Here is a 16878-nt window from a genome sequence, read left to right on the forward strand (position 1 = left end):
GTCAGAAATGGAGGAAACAGATGGTTACAAGGCAGGTATACCGTAAATTCTGAGGCTGGGGCGGGGGTGGCACAAGAACTTGTTAAAAGGGACTGCAGGCAAGAAAGTGTGGGACTGAAGACTGAAGTAAAAACCAGGGGCCAGAAGAGCCCAGCTCCTCCCTTCAGGCACTTTCTCTAATTACTGAACCTCTACTGAATTCCTGAACCTTATGTCTTTTCTACTGGCCACTCCGCTAGGTTTATCACTGCATTATCCCCCTTATCCTGAAACAACGTTCTAAAAAGAACTCTATCATCATACTATCTCTCCTATTCCAGCCACAAAAGAGCCCTCTTCTGGGTCACTTCGGGGAATTTTCATTCAAAATGTTAACTGCGGATGGTGGCCAAAGTTGGCAATATGTATTTCTCACATCTTCACCTGGATACTCGGTACCTCTTTCTACCTAAAGGATCATCCGCGGGCGGGGTTTAAATCACATCAGCCAGTGTGTGAAGGTGCCTTTCAAACTGTTCAGTGTTGCTTAAGCCTGCATAGTGAGGCATTATCGTCAGTTACGTAAGGAAACAGGGCCGTTCGCTAGACAAACTCGCCCAGCATCACAAAGCTAAAGGCTAACTTCTGCAGCAGAATCCATCTACCTCAAGCCCGAGGTCCCCATAAAACGCTTACCGTCGCCCAAGTTGATTCTGACGAAAACCAAACTCCGCCAAATCTCGCGCCTCTGGGACTCGGGGGCGGGGTGGGGAACACGAAGCATCGCGAGATGACGGCGTTTTCCCGCGAAGGAGAAGCGCGCGTTTTTCTCTGGCTGGGCGCTTGGCCGGGAGACTAGGACAGGGGAGCGGCGAGTGAGGATTTAGCGTGCGGCATTGCAGGCACTGTGAGGAGGGCACCCGGTTCCGGAGTGTGTGTCCAGCCATGCCGGCGCAACGCCCCGCGAACAGCGGCGGTGAGTGAGGAGAACTTGCCTCCCAACGCGGGCTGCGGCGTCCGGGGCGGGGGTGGGGGAGCGGCATGGAGACTGCAGCCGAACTTTTGCGGGGAGAGCTGACCCCGGGCAGAGCTTGAGGAGGAAAGGAGGTTTCCCCTTTCTGTGGAGAGTGGGTAGGGGACACCTGAAATTGCGTGTGTTTGCATAGTGCAGGAGATTTTACACAGGAGACCTGCGTTTTCCTGCACATCCCCAGTTGTAAACTGGGGTCCGGGCTACTACTAGTTGACATAGTGAAGACCTAGGAGGTCTCTGAGAGGTAATGCTGGCGTCCCCCCTGGGTCTTCAACTTTTGCGTCAAATGCATCTGGGAAGGCGACAAGGGTTGTTTAATAAGGACGTGGAGTAATTTGTCCTTTTTTAAAACTGCAATTTAAAAGCCCTGTCCCCCCACCCCCCTCCCCACCCCCCGCCTCCCCTTCCAGGGCCCCTATCTCCAGATGTGGTTGAACAGCCGGAGACTGCCGTGATTACCCCAGCCATGCTAGAGGAGGAAGAACAGCTTGAGGCTGCTGGGCTAGAGAGAGAGCGGAAGATGCTAGAAAAGGTAATTTAGGCATCAAGTTCATCGTCGTTAAGTAGTAACCTGATGCGTCCTCGGGGGTGTGGTTTGTGTGCTTCAGTTTACTAGTCTTTTTTTTTTAATCAACTTTTAAACGTGCTGCTTTTATCGATGCTACTTTTGGGAAAGCTTTGCACGAGCTTGGAATCATGCTTCTATCAGTTATAGTCTTGGTCTGGAAAGTGTCCTCATCTCTCTTAAGTTAGCATTTCAAATTACTTGTTCAGCCATAATAATAATTCTTCCAAAGTCGGTAATGAATTTTTTCAGTGTTCTTTTTCCACCTAAGTAATCAACTTGCTTCTGCTTTCTTTTCCATTGTACATTTTCATTGACATTGCCCTTGAGCTTTTCTTATTTTGAAGACTACTAAAAGCAGTTTTTAACCTCTTGAAAAGCTTCAGTTTTTAAATATATTTAACTCCAATACTGTCCCACCCCGTTGCTTACCTGCCAGCTCTTAATGTGCTCCCTACTGAGTGATTTCTTGTAATAATTTATTTAGCCCTCCCAGTATTACGATTATATCAATACTTTTGATATCTCCAGTTAAATATGATGAGGCTGAGGCAACTGGGGGTCGTGTCACACACTAGTGAACTCAAATTTGACTGCTTCCAGAGTTTTTTTTAACATACCTCACTAAGGACATTAATACTGAATTCACATCCTGTAATTATAAAACTACTTAAATTGGGGAGTAGTGTACTCCAAAGGCAAGTAATACATTAGTTGGTTCCCTCCTATTTTATATCAGTAATGATTCTTTTGTTAGCCTTGTTAACACCTCATGATCATTTACTGTCAGTCACTGTTCTAAATGCTGTACATGTATTTGACTCATTGAATTCTCAACTATTCTATCATGTAGATACTACTATTAACTCATTATTACTATTAAACCTAATAGTTTAATTATTAGTATAAATTATTTTATTAAAATATTCTATAAGGTAGGTTCTGTTTTCATTCTGTGTTACAGATGAGGAAACTGAGGCACCTAGAGGTTGCCTGGGGTCCCACAGCTAGTAAATGGCAGAGCAGAGATGGTAATGTAGGCCCTGTGGTTTCAGATTCACACTTTTTAACCATGTTGCAATACTTTCACTCCAGTAAATTCTAGTTCCGTTGTTACTGATCATCTGTAGTTAACCATAATTGGTTAAGGTAATAAGTTTATAAATTTTAATAGAATTGGGAGGTCAACCGTAAACCACTTTTACTCATTCTGTGAATTCCCATAGTACTCTGTTACACAGTATTATCATTACTTACTTTCTCACTTTGTTTCTTGAGGGCACATCACATTGTTTTTTTTTTGTACACTGTGCACTTGGCAGATAATAGGATAATAAATGTCTGTTGAATTTATAACTAAAGTAAAAGAATATTTTATAATATATTACAAAACATATATGACTATATAGATAGAATATACTTTGTGGCTATTGTAACAAGGTGAATTGTAAAGGATGAATCCTGGAGCACAGTCCAGAGTAGAATCAACTTCAGAGATGGCAAGAACGATAAACCCTTAATTTTGAGTAGTGTAGTTCAGTTTTATAACCCATGAAGATTGTTGGATAAGGAAATGCTATTCGAAGAAAGGTAGGTATAATAAAGATACATTTCAAAAATGCTTTAATAGGGACTTACCTGGTGGTCCAGTGATTTAACGATTACCTGGTGGTCCACTTTCAATGTAGGGGGTGTGGGCTCAATCCCAAACTGGGAACTAAATTTCTACAGGCCCTGCAGTGCAGCCAAAAATTTTTAAAAAGTAAAAAACAGTTTTAAAAAGATTTGTCAAAATTTATAGAACCGTAAACATTTGCTGATTAAACTGGGAGTTAATTTCTCCTTTTAGTGAAATTTTTAAGCTTTTGAACACTTTGTCATTTTAAGATGTTTTTGGAATTGTTAACACTTGAGGGATAGGTATGGTACAGCTAGCTTTTCTTTAGAAGTTATGCATCATAGAACTTAAAATAGCAATTTTTAAATTCATTTTTCAGATTGTCCATGAATAAAGCTCTTTTCAGTCCCGTTGGTACAAGGGTGAAAGACTGTGGTTCATTGTTATCAATGTCTTTTTATTAACAGGTATTGAAAGAATTTTTTACTTTTTGTCCTTGACATAAATTATTCTTACCTCAGTGACTATCGAGAAAATTCCAGTATGTCTCTTATAGGTCTTTGGAGTTAAAAAAAATTCAGCATACAAAAGTAATGATTCCTTTTAGGAGAATACAGTATTTATGGGCATATATTTAGAAGTACTTAAGAGAGGAAGAACTAGCTTAAGTTCTTAATGAGAAGCATTTGCTTTGGTTTAGGAGATTGGAAGGTTTGTGAAGAGCCTGGAGAATGATTTTGATATTCATTTGCTACAGTTATTTTCTTTGACTCTTCACCTGCATTTCCTTTTGAAAGAAGTCATTGTTAGTCTAGAAGTCTTTAGAGTAGCCTTAATGTCCCTGTAGTGGGGGGAAGGGAAAGGTAAGAGTTGTGAGGGTTCTTGGAAAGGTAAAAGGAAAACAGCTCATATTGTGTAGACTGAAATAGAACCCCCTCTGCAAAAAGAAAAAGAAAAAAAAAAATTCTGGGCTTGGGAGAGGTGATGGGACAGACAGTGAAGAATTTATGCTCATGGTATCCATTGGCATACTCTTATTACCCATCAAGAGAAACTTACCACCAGGCACTCAGTACTTTCCACAGATGAAGTTATGATTTACTTTAGTATAACAAATAACAAATTAAGAAAGAGGAATGATAGATGAGAAGATTTACTACAAAATTATTTTGAAATATGGAAGACTGGGTTTAAAGGTTAACCATTGGCATAGTCTAAGTATATTATAAATTATTGTTCCATGATGGCATGTTAAAGGTTTAATTACTTTTAAAATGTATGCTAATTTTTTCTGAACAAGACTTAAAGCAGCAGATAAGCACAAAGGATTTTAACTAAAATATACAAAGTTAAATATAGTTATTTTTATAAAAATCAAGTAATTTCATTTCATTTATAATATCCATTGCATTCAGTGACTGACTGTTGGAATCATAGTAGTATATTGGTAATAGTAAAAGAAAAGCCATCCTAAAATAACTGCAAATAGTTTATGAGATACTAACAGATTATTTGCACAGAGAAGTTTATGGATGATTTTAAAAGAATTTTAATTTTCTTGTAATCCACATATATTACTTTCATTAGGTTTATTCTTTGATGTCTTATTGTCACTACTTTTGTAATAGAAAATAAATAATTTGTTTTGAAAGAAAAGTTAGATGATGTAACATCTGAGAAATACAAGCCAGTGTATAATGGTGTCTGGTTTATAAGGTCAAGCCTTAACCACTGAATTAAATTTATTTCACACACACACGTAGGAGTGGGATTGCTGGTTAGTAAGATTTGTACATATTCAACTCTTTCAGCCCACTTAATGCTTTTCTTTTGAGTTCAGATTACGGTATTTAGTTGGCCACTTATAAACTGGATTTGGCCTCTTCCTGTTAATGTAAATAAGGTTTTATTGGAACACAACTTTGGTTTATATATTTATTGTCTGTAACTGTTCAAAGGCAGATTTAAGTATTCACAGTACAAACCATATTGTGCTTAAATATTTAAATATTTGCCCTTTTGCCAAAAAAAGTTTGTGGATCATTGAACTATGCTATTTATTTGTTGCTTTTGTTTTCTCTCTTGTGCCTTCTGTTTACTTCTATTGCGACTTGAGAGATCCTCCTCAGCCACTAGAATGTTGCATACTTTTATAAATGAACAAATAGATAGTGTGTGACAGTAATATGAAAAGCAGAGTTTTGTAAACAGAAGTTGTACAGGGGTCAAAGATAAAGCTAAGAGATTGAGAATAAAAGGAACCTAAAAGGTAAGGGCAAATCTTGGGTAACAAAATACTGAGGAGAAAAGCAGCTTATAAGAAATTAGCAGTAGATTTAACTTGTTGAAGTGTTACAATATCGTATTTAAATTCTAAAACTAGATGTTCTAGTCTCTAGCTAATGAGGTTATCTTTTACTTCCAGTGCTCTTTCAAATAAAACTGGTATATAAAATTTTTCTTTTTCTGAAATCATTTAGTTTTTTAAAAACTTAATTTCAACTTGAATTAAATATTTACTTTCTAATTGTAATTTCAGACATTTTGAAAATGGGCCTTCAGTTTCGTAAATGCCAATAACCATGTTTTCAGTATCTGAAATTTCAATATTTTGGTAGCCAAGCTATTAATATATTTTACCAGATTGCCTATTGAACCCCAGAATCATTTTTTTTTTAGCGATTCTAGTTTTTTGTTTGAAGATATACATTTTTAGTAAGTGAATGTAATATTAGAAAAGTATTTTTATTAATTATAGGAAATATATTAAACCTGAAGTGCAGTTGTTTAGTCATCTTTGTTATGCATTATGCAGAAAGATCAATGTATGTCAGCAAACTTAATAATTATGGAAACTTTTTCTTTGGGTAGGCTCGCATGTCTTGGGATAGAGAGTCCGTGGACATTCGATATCGTAGACTTCAACATTTGCTTGAAAAAAGCAATATTTACTCCAAATTTTTATTGACTAAAATGGAACAGCAGCAGTTAGAGGTATGTACGCGTGATTGATTATAGTTAACAGCTTAAAAAAAAAAAAAAGCTTTATTGAGATATAAATTATATAAAATATAATGCACACATTTTAAAATTTAGAGTTAGGTAAGTTTTGACCTGTGTAATCCTCAGTACAGTCAAGATAAAGAACATTTCCATTACCCACAAAAGTTCTCTTCTGTCAGTGATCTCTCCTTCTGGCCCTAGACAACCACTGATTTCTGTTTGCTGTAGTTATAAATTGGTATTGATTTTTCTAGAATATTATACAAATGGAATCATAGGAAAAACATTCTTTTGGTGTCTCGCTTCTTTAGCTCAGCATACTTTTAAGATTCGCTTATATGTATTTATTTAATAGATCATTTTTATTCCTAAGAAGCATTCCATTGTATGAATAAACTAACATTTTTTAAATTTGCCTTTTGACTGATTTTTATTCTCTCCACTGATTTTTTTTGGATGCTAAAAATTTTGTATTTTATTTTGCTCAGTCCTTTTTTTTTTAATGTGTTATTGAAATGTAATTGATACACACAAAACTGTACGTATTTAAAATGTATACCCACGAAGCCACCACAACCGTGATAATGAACGTAACCATTAATTCCCCAAAATTCTTTCTGTCTCCTTTTTAATGAGATATAATTTACATAGAGCATTATTTTAATTTCAGGTGTACAGTGTAATGATTCAGTATTGCTGTATATTTCAAAATGATCCCCACAGTAAGTCTAGTTAATGTCACCATAGGGTGACATAGGTGTCACTAGGGTTCAAAATTTTTTTTTTCCTTACGATGCACACTTTTAAGATTGACTCTCTTAGCAACTTGCAAATATGCAGTAAGTATGGTGGCACACTGGTAAAGAATCTGCCTGCCAATGCAGAGACGCAGGAGATGCAGGTTTACGTCTGGGTTGGGAAGATCCCCTGGTAGGAAATGCCAACCCACTCCAGTATTCTTGCCTGGAAAATTCCATGAACAGAGGAGTCTGTCTGGTGGGCTGTATTCCATGGAGTAGCAGAGAGTAGGACACAACCGAGCATGCGGCACACACATTATTCACTGTGGTCATCATGCTGTGTAGTACATCCCCATGACGTGTGTATTTTATAACTGGAAATTTCTACCTTTTGACCCACCCGACCCTCCAACACTAATCTGTTCACTGTATCTGAGCTTTTTGTTTCTTTTTTAAAGATTCCACATGTGAGATTATATAATATTTATCTTTCTCTTTAATTTTACATAGTATAAGGCCCTCAGATCCATCCATATTGTCACAAATAGCAAGATTCAGTTCAGTTCAGTTGAGTCGCTCAGTCGTGTCCGACTCTTTGCGCCTCTGTGAATCACATTATGCCAGGCCTCCCTGTCCATCACCATCTCCTGGAGTTCACTCAAACTCAAGTCCATCGAGTCAGTGATGCCATCCAGCCATCTCATCCTCTGTCATCCCCTTTTCCTCCTGCCCCCAATCCCTCCCAGTATCAGAATCTTTTCTAATGAGTCAACTCTTCGCATGAGGTGGCCAAAGTACTGGAGTTTCAGCTTTCGCATCAGTCCTTCCAAAGAACACCCAGGACAGATCTCCTTTAGAATGGACTGGTTGGATCTCCTTGCAGTCCAGGGGACTCTCAAGAGTCTTCTCCAACACCACAGTTCAAAAGCATCAATTCTTCGGCACTCAGGTTTCTTCACAGTCCAACTCTCGCATCAATACATGACCACAGGAAAAACCATAGCCTTGACTAGATGGACCTTTGTTGGCAAAGTAATGTCTCTGCTTTTGAATATGCTATCTAGGTTGGTCATAACTTTTCTTCCAAGGAGTAAGCGTCTTTTAATTTCATGGCTGCAGTCACCATCTGCAGTGATTTTGGAGCCCCCCCCAAAAAATAAAGTCTGACACTGTTTCCACCGTTTCCCCATCTATTTCCCATGAAGTGGTGGGACTGGATGCCATGATCTTCATTTTCTGAATGTTGAGCTTTAAGCCAACTTTTTCACTCTTTCACTTTCATCAAGAGGCGTTTTAGTTCCTCTTCACTTTCTGCCATAAGGGTGGTGTCATCTGCATATCTGAGGTTATTGATATTTCTCCCGGCAATCTTGATTCCAGCTTGTGCTTCCTCCAGTCCAGCGTTTCTCATGATGTACTCTGCATAGAAGTTAAATAAGCAGGGTGACAATATACAGCCTTGACGTACTCCTTTTCCTATTTGGAACTAGTCTGTTGTTCCAAGTCCAGTTCTAACTTGCTTCCTGACCTGCATATAGGTTTCTCAAGAGGCAGGTCAGGTGGTCTGGTATTCCCATCTCTTTCAGAATTTTCCACATTTTGTTGTGATCCACACAGTCAAAGGCTTTGGTGTAGCTAATGTAGCAGAAGTAGATGTTTTTCTGGAACTCTCTTGCTTTTTTGATGATCCAGTGGATGTTGGCAATTTGATCTCTGGTTCCTCTGCCTTTCCTAAAACCAGCTTGAACATCTGGAAGTCTCGGTTTGTATTGCTGAAGCCTGGCTTGGAGAATTTTGAGCATTACTTCATTCGCGTGTGAGATGAGTACAATTGTGCGGTAGTCTGAGCATTCTTTGGCATTGCTTTTCTTTGGGATTGGAATGAAAACTGACCTTTTCCAGTCCTGTGGCCACTGCTGAGTTTTCCAAATTTGCTGGCAGATTGAGTGCAGCACTTTCACAGCATCATCTTTCAGGATTTGAAATAGCTCAACTGGAATGCCATCACCTCCACTAGCTTTGTTTGTAATGATGCTTTCTAAGGCCCGCTTGACTTCACATTCCAGGATGTCTGGCTCTAGGTGAGTGCTCATGCCATCGTGATTATCTGGGTCATGAAGATCTTTTTTGTACAGTTCTTCTGTGTATTCTTGCCACCTCTTCTTAATATCTTCTGCTTCTGTTAGGTCCATATCGTTTCTGTCCTTTATTGAGCCCATCTTTGCATGAAATGTTCCCTTAGTATCTCTTAATTTTCTTGAAGAGATCTCTAGTCTTTCCCATTCTGTTGTTTTCCTCTATTTCTTTGCATTGATCGCTGAGGAAGGCTTTCTTATCTCTTCTTGCTATTCTTTGGAACTCTGCATTCAGATGCTTATATCTTTCCTTTTCTCCTTTGCTTTTTGCTTCTCTTCTTTTCACAGCTATTTGTAAGGCCTCCCCAGACAGCCATTTTGGTTTTTTGCATTTCTTTTCCATGGGGAAAAAATAGCAGGATTAGATTCTTTTTTTATGGCTGAATTCTGCCCCCTTTTTAATTCTCTGCCATCCCTCACTTCCTGTCTTTCCTCATTTCCTGTCTTCTGATTTGTTTTCTGTAATTATAGGTTTGTCTGCATTTTCTGTTGGTGACAGGTTCTTTTAGCTTTTATGTTTGAAAAAGTCTTCATTTACCTTCAGTTTTAAAAGATTCTCTACAGGATGAAGAATGAGTTTTTCTTTAGTGCTTCCCCCACCCCCCCATGCAGTATTTTAATTATATTTCACTGCTTTCTAGCTTTCACTGTTTCTAAGAAAGCCTAAGTCTTTATGATGGCCAGAAGACCATAAGCAGTCTGGTTGCCTCTCTCAACCCCATTACCTTGCAGACCTTGTTCCAGGTGTGTTTCCTGCTTGGAACCCTCCTCTCAGTAGATTCCTGCCTGGCTTACTTCATTATCATCTTCAAGCTTTGGCTTAAATATTTTCCAATGAGACCTGCCCTGACAACCTTAAATAAAGTTACCTGACACCTCTTCCCTCATCTCATTTACCTTGTTTTGTTCTTCCCATTGCATTTATCATCTAAGACACTGTATAATTTATTTCTAAGTCTACTATAATATATAAAGATTTAAAAACTTGGGCTAATGTTAACACTACAATAAATCCTTTTGTCCCCATCATTCACAGTTGATGATTATCAATGAAGATTTTCCTACATTTGCTAAATTTTCTTTTTTCTTTGTTGGAGCCCTTTTCAAAACTATGATAAAAGGAAACAGAAAAACAAATACCAAGCTTAATGACTCCTAAGGCAAATACCCTTAACCACCTCTTGGAAATAATTTGAATCATTTTATGTCCTGCTTTTAAAACTTTGTTAGGGGGCTTTGGAACAGCTTCTAGTATAAGAATAACTTGGTCCGTCTTCTGAAAGTTTTTCTTGATGCTCTCTGTGTTAAGAGGCCTTTCACGTTTGGCTGATATGAATATGAACTGTTCCTGATCCCTTGTGAGCACAGAGATCCTTCTGCCTGCTTTCTAGTTGCTCTTTTTCTGGCCCTCAATTTCTCTACTCACACACTGATCAGTACTCAGCCTGAGCGTGCCACTGCAGATCTTCAGAGCTTCTTTTGTATGTTGCTTTCTCCCCTCTGGTACTTTGACCCTGGTTTGCCAGCTCCTCTGAGTTTTGCACTCTGTCTTCTCAACGCAGACTTCTGAGCTCTACTTGGGTTCCCCCTCCATTGTTTGCACTTGGACATTGCCTCCAGGCAGTAAGCTTAGTAGTCTGAAGATTCACCTAGTTTGTTTCCCTTTTGTCAGTGTTCACTGTCCTTTGCTGCATGATGAAAAGTTGCTGAAAACCATTGGTATGTTTTATCTGGATTTTAGTTGCTTAAGGCAGGAAATCTGTTTCCTATTCGTAAAAAGCTTAAAGCTCAAGTTTTTGTTTTTTTAATTTTTGTATACAGTTTCTTCATTGTGAGCTTAAGTTATTTGAGATATGTGTTTCATACTTTGCATTTTCCACTTTTGACACTAAGAAAAAATTATCTTGTAGGAGCAGAAGAAGAAAGAGAAACTGGAGAGAAAAAAGGAATCCTTGAAAGTTACGAAGGTAATAAATAGTAAGCTAGAATATTTTATATACGTTACCTTAGATATTGAAGACATCCTCTTGTATTTTGACTCTTGATCAACTTTTTAACTTTAACCTTCTTTATCTGATAGCCCTTCTTTGTTGGTTGCATAGAAACATGTAAAATCTGTTTCTCAGTATCTTAGATATGGAAGGAGAGATAAACTGTGACCTTTAATTTCTTATCCTGTGGACTGTATTTCATAGTAGCAAAATGTCACTTTATAATCTCAGGAAAAATCTACAAATATTTTATACCTCAAGGCATTTTATAAGTGGCTAGCTCTTTTGGAGCCTGTAATGATTGCTCTTCTTCATGCCTCTAACCTCATTATGTCAACTTGGAACCATACCAGTAATTTAAATTTGTATCTTGTACATAGCTGTAGCAGTGGAACCAAAACTGGAGTAGATAGCATTTCAGATAGAGCATCCATTTAGGGATAGCCTGAATTTTAGATGTGATCTTTTGGAGGAATATGTTTTAATTTTTTTTAACCTGAGGTTTTTTATGCCATATTGATAGGAATTGTACAAACAACACTTGTGCTAGTGAAAAGAGAAATAATATGGGTAACCACTGTTGAGTACTTACTATGTGCCAGGTGTTGTTCTAAACTTTACATGTCTTAATTCTCAAAGTAGCTCTTTTGGGTAGAGATCCTATTACCCACATTTTATGTATAAAGAAGCTGATGCCTCATTATTCATAGATTCCATATTTTCCAGTTAGCGTACTTGCTATAATTTGTTACCCCAACATCAGTACCCATGTTTTTGTGGCCATTCACAGACATGTGCATGTGCGGAATGGCAAAAAATTTGAGTCTCTCTATAAGTAACATTCCCAGCTGAGGTCAAAGCTATCTGCCTTATTTAAGCTGTCACAGTGTAAACAAGTGTCCTTCTTGTGTCTGTAATGTCATGATTTTTGTATTTTTGTGGTTTTGGTGATTTAAAAGACTGTCAGTTACATTGTGCTGAAGTGCTGCCTAGTGTTTCTTATGTAAGAGGACTGTGATGTGCCTTATGGAGAAAATATATCTGTTAGATAAGCTTCCTTCATGTGTGAGTTAAATTGCTCTTGGCTTTGAGTTCAGTGTTAATCAGCATATGTTTTAAATGAGCTGTCTTTAAATAGTACTGTATGTTTATATACATGAACAGGGTTATGTATTGATCAGTTAATGAAGATGTGCTTGCAGGAACCTAAACCTGTGTTTCTTCTAGATGCACTGATTCGGTATTCACTAATTCAGTATTCATGGTGACTTTATAGAACTCAGCTATTGTGAATGAGAATTGACTAAGTTTGAAGATCACATAGCTAATAAATAGTAACCTAGGATTTGATCCTAGGATTAATTTCAGACTCCACACTTAATTTCTACCCCAAACTGCCTTTGTTAGGAAAATGCTAATAGGAAATATCAAATGCTAATATCAAAATGCTAATAGGAAAAATAAGGAGGGTATCTAAATCCAGTTACTTGATTGTTAGTGTAGTTAGTGGTGATGTTAAAGTACATAGCAGGTAACTGTACAACAAAAGCAATTGTGGAAAACTGATACTTGACTCAGTTGCTAATTCCAGGGACTTATTTTGGGTTTTTGAAGAATATACTTATAATTTTACTGGCTTAACCAACCATTTACACTGTATTCTTCAACCTGTTGCTTTAAAACAGTCTTTACTTTCACCAAGCTAACTTTTTATACCAGGTTTTGGGGTTTTTTCCTTTTATTCTAAAGGTGTCAGCCATCATATTCTGTCTATTCCATTTCATTATTCTCTTGGTATTTTCCTTTTTAATCCTTTAAATCTTTTACTTCATTTTTATATTTACCTTCTTTGTTATTTTTATTTTTCATGCATGTTGTCTACCTATTCTTTTCCAGCTCTCATTTTGAGACACTTTTTGAATGTCTCTTCATTTCTTTTATCTCTTTTCCATTGGTTTTTCTCTTTGATAATCTTTTTTCAGTTGTATTTAACTTACAAATTATACTGAAATGAGTACTTCTTCCATACCATACCCATTGAGTATCTTTAGCATAAACACAAAGAAGAGATGTACATGGTAATTACAAAATAAAAATGCCTCTGTTTAATTTTGAAATTTGTCTTACATGGAAGAAAATGGAGGGAAGTAGAGCTTTGGGAAAAAGTAGAGAGTTACAAACAAGTTGTAGTAGAGAAATAAAGAAAAAGGTTACCTTTTAGTAAGCATGACAGTGAAGAGTTCTGGATTTGGTTCAACTGCAAGGAAAGTTTACTTAATCGGTGCCTTAAAACTTGTAATACCATAGAAGTTTTGGGAAAATAATAGTCTAAATCCTTGTTTTGTAGGATAAAAATTCCATTGATGCAAGTGAGGAGAATGCAGGTAAATTTCTTTGTTATAGTTTTTAAGAATATGTGTTTATATTTTCTGCTTAAATTACTATAAAAACTAAAATGGTGTTGTTTTTTTAGTCATAAAAAAGAAGAGAGGAAGAGAAGATGAATCATACAATATTTCAGAGGTCATGTCAAAAGAGGTAAAAATAAAGGGGGAAGGACAAATAAGGTTTTATGTTGTGTATAACCTATGTGATATTGATAACTATTACTTGAAGGTATACTGATAACTGATATTTACCTGTCTTTTCAGCCAGTTAAGTGTTTTAGGAAAGAAGATAGTACCATCTTCCTGTCTGTTAAAGGAGCATGAGCTTGGCCTAGTGAGAAATTATAACTTCTTACAACCTCAAAACTGTATCTTAAGAAAGATTGTTAGGGAGCTAAAACCATAAACTAATTTTTAAAGCCATTTTTGTTTTCACCTTCTCACTTAGTACCTCATTAAATAAAAATTAAAGAATATCTTTAATTACAACAAACCCTAAATATCCCTTAAGCATAATATATCACATTCTTAATATTAACAAAAATTCTAACTTTATGATCTGCTCTACTTTTCTTTTATCTGAAAGTATAACTTCACATCTTCATAAAGTATAAAGTTTAACATAATACTTACCTTTTTAAAAAAGTTTATTTATTTATTTTGGCTGTGTTGGGTGTTTACTGTTGTGCAGGCCTTTCTCTAGTTTCTGTGTGTGGGCTTCTCACGCAGTGGCTTGTCTTGTGGGACACCGGCTCTAAGGTGTGTGGGCTTCAGTAGTTGCAGTTCCCAGGCTCTAGAGCACAGGCTCAGTAGTTGTGGCAATTGCTCAGCCGCATGTGGCGTCTTCCTGGACCAGGGACTGAACCTGTGTCTCCTGCATTGGTAGGCAGATTCTTCACCACTGAGCCACAGGGAAGCCCCATAATACTTGTCTTTACTCTCAGGTATACTCTTTGTTTTCCCTTCTTTCCCCATTTAAAAATAATACTCAGGACCCACTTGATTTGTTGTGGAACATACTAAGACTGCAGTGAAAAACACTTAATAATAGTGAAAACACTATTAATGAGATTAACACATCCCTTGATGTGAAGTGGGCTTCCCTTGTGACTCAGCGGTGAGGAATCCGCCTGCCAGTGCAGACGATGCAGGTTTGACCTCTGGGTCGGGAAGATCCCCCTGGAAAAGGAAATGGCAACCCATTCCAGTATTCTTGCCAGGAAAAATCCCACGGACAGAGGAGCCTGGAGGGCTACAGTCGACGGGGTTGCCAAAGAGTCAGACACAACTTAGTTACTAAATGACAACATTGATGTGAACCAGGAAATGTTTGACTTTACTCCCTCCTCTTTTAGTATAAAAGGAGCCTGAATTCTAACTCAGGCAAGATGGTTCTTTTGGGGCAGGAGCCCACCATCATCCTGGTTTCTTGGTTTTATGAATAAAGTTGTTATTCCTTGCCCCAACAGCTCTTCTCTCAATTATTCGCCTGTTGTGCAGCAAGCAGTATGAACTTAGACTCAGTAATGTAATCACTCTGTTTGCCTTAGCATTTATCCAGTGAGAAATATTTGGAAGGAAGTAGTTAAATATAATTGGATAATTGGAAAATGCTATTGAGCGTATAGAGGGGTGCTTAACTCAAGCCTGAGTTTCATAAAGGTTTCATCTAGGAAGTTGAGACTTGAGGGATAAAAATTAAGTCATGTAAAGGTGGTGGGGGCAGGTTAATAGGAATAATAAGATATAGGGAAGATACTGGGGATGTGTTATAGGAAGAGATGATAATCTTTAACAAATGTCCAGAGGCAGGAGAGTTCCTGGAAAGTTCAAAAAATTTAAAAAGAAATTATATTTGGCTCTAGTTTATGAACAGAAGAGTGGTATAGGATGAAGCTGTAGAGGTAAGCGGCATCAGGAGTTTAGGAAGTTTAATTTCTAACAAGAATACTTCATAGTTGCTATTGTTTTGATTCATTCACAAATTGTTATCCAAAAAGGTTCATCTCAGCTAGCCATTTTAAAAGACAACTCTTCTATCTGTTCTCTATATAAAATCTCTTTAGCCTTAAAATATGAATATCTATATTTATATGATACTTTACATACACATGAAACATACACATGTATGTATATATGTGCTATCAGCCACACCTGTCCTTTTATTCTCTTGTGTATCTCAAATTTGAGATATGCTTAAAATTTCTTGAATGTATCATTCTGTTTTATCCACTTTAGCCTCTGCACATGCTATCCTAGAATTTAATTCTGTCTTTAATTATTATGCCCTGATAACAACTTTTTCAGAAAATTTGATATATTGTTTTCCTAAGTCACTAGGTTCATTGTCTCTATACCCTTAGCATCTAGTAGGTACTTCAAAATCAGAACACTTTTATTCTTTATTTTTAATGTATTTGTCTTTGCCTCTTGATCAGGATTGCATATTCAGGTCTCTAATCCAGAGAGAGGTCTAAAGTGGCCTGGAGTTAGGATTTTAATACATTTGGAAGTGACTCCTTGAATAATGGTGGTAACCATAGCTTGACTCTAGAGCAGAGTTTTGAAAACTTTTTCTGTCAAAGGCTAGATAATAAACATTTTATGACTTTGAATAGTTTTGTGGGTAACTCACCCTGAACTTTGCCGTTGTATCCAGAAAATAGTCACAGACAAATTGTAAACCAATGAGCCTGACTTTTTTTCTAATTAAACTTTAGACATTTATAAAAACAGGTTGCTGGCTAGAGTTGGTCCATGGGTTATAGTTTGCCTTTTTACTAGAGGACTGTGTGGATTTGGACTTAAGAAAAACTTCAACTAAGAAAAAAAACAAAGTTGAAAATTTGGGAGTAAATATTCCAGTTTTTAAGTGCTGCTCACGAATTCAGGATTTTATGCCATGGGCCTACTTTTGTCTCATGTTTGATTCCTCTGTATGAGCCTTATCCCCATTTCCTGGCATAAAATCAGAACAAGAGTAAATGTTGAAGAAATAAATGAATGGACCATCAGATCAGATCAGATCAGTTGCTGAGTCGTGTCCAACTCTTTGCGACCCCATGAATCGCAGCGTGCCAGGCTGTCCCTCACCAATTCCTGGAGTTCACTCAGACTCATGTCCATCGAGTCAGTGATGCCATCCAGCCATCTCATCCTCTGTTGTCACCTTCTCCTCCTGCCCCCAATCCCTCCCAGCATCAGAGTCTTTTCCAATGAGTCAACTCTTCGCATGAGGAGGCCAAAGTACTGGAGTTTCAGCTTTAGCATCATTCCTTCCAAAGAAATCCCAGGGCTGATCTCCTTCAGAATGGACTGGTTGGATCTCCTTGCAGTCCAAGGGACTCTCAAGAGTCTTCTCCAACACCACAGTTCAAAAGCATCAATTCTTCGGCGCTCAGCCTTCTTCACTCTCACATCCATACAT

The 16878-nt window shown here is 37.4% G+C and overlaps 1 protein-coding gene across 2 annotated transcripts in view; it reads left to right on the forward strand.

The window, feature by feature from the left end:
* The first annotated feature begins 767 nt into the window (after positions 1–767).
* HELLS (helicase, lymphoid specific) overlaps positions 768–16878 on the forward strand; it is a 41781-nt gene continuing 25670 nt past the window's right edge. Inside the window, exons 1-6 of one of the 2 annotated variants that reach the window (XM_019953188.2) lie at positions 769–955; positions 1423–1544; positions 6067–6189; positions 10984–11040; positions 13412–13448; positions 13538–13602. In XM_019953188.2, the coding sequence (XP_019808747.2) occupies positions 925–955; positions 1423–1544; positions 6067–6189; positions 10984–11040; positions 13412–13448; positions 13538–13602 (435 nt within the window). In that variant the 5' untranslated portion in view covers positions 769–924. Of the gene's footprint in view, positions 956–1422; positions 1545–6066; positions 6190–10983; positions 11041–13411; positions 13449–13537; positions 13603–16878 lie in introns of both variants that reach the window. The other variant, XM_070780511.1, reaches the window with a different exon arrangement.

Source organism: Bos indicus, chromosome 26 (genome assembly GCF_029378745.1).
Source record: "Bos indicus isolate NIAB-ARS_2022 breed Sahiwal x Tharparkar chromosome 26, NIAB-ARS_B.indTharparkar_mat_pri_1.0, whole genome shotgun sequence".
Taxonomy (NCBI): Eukaryota; Metazoa; Chordata; class Mammalia; order Artiodactyla; family Bovidae; genus Bos; species Bos indicus.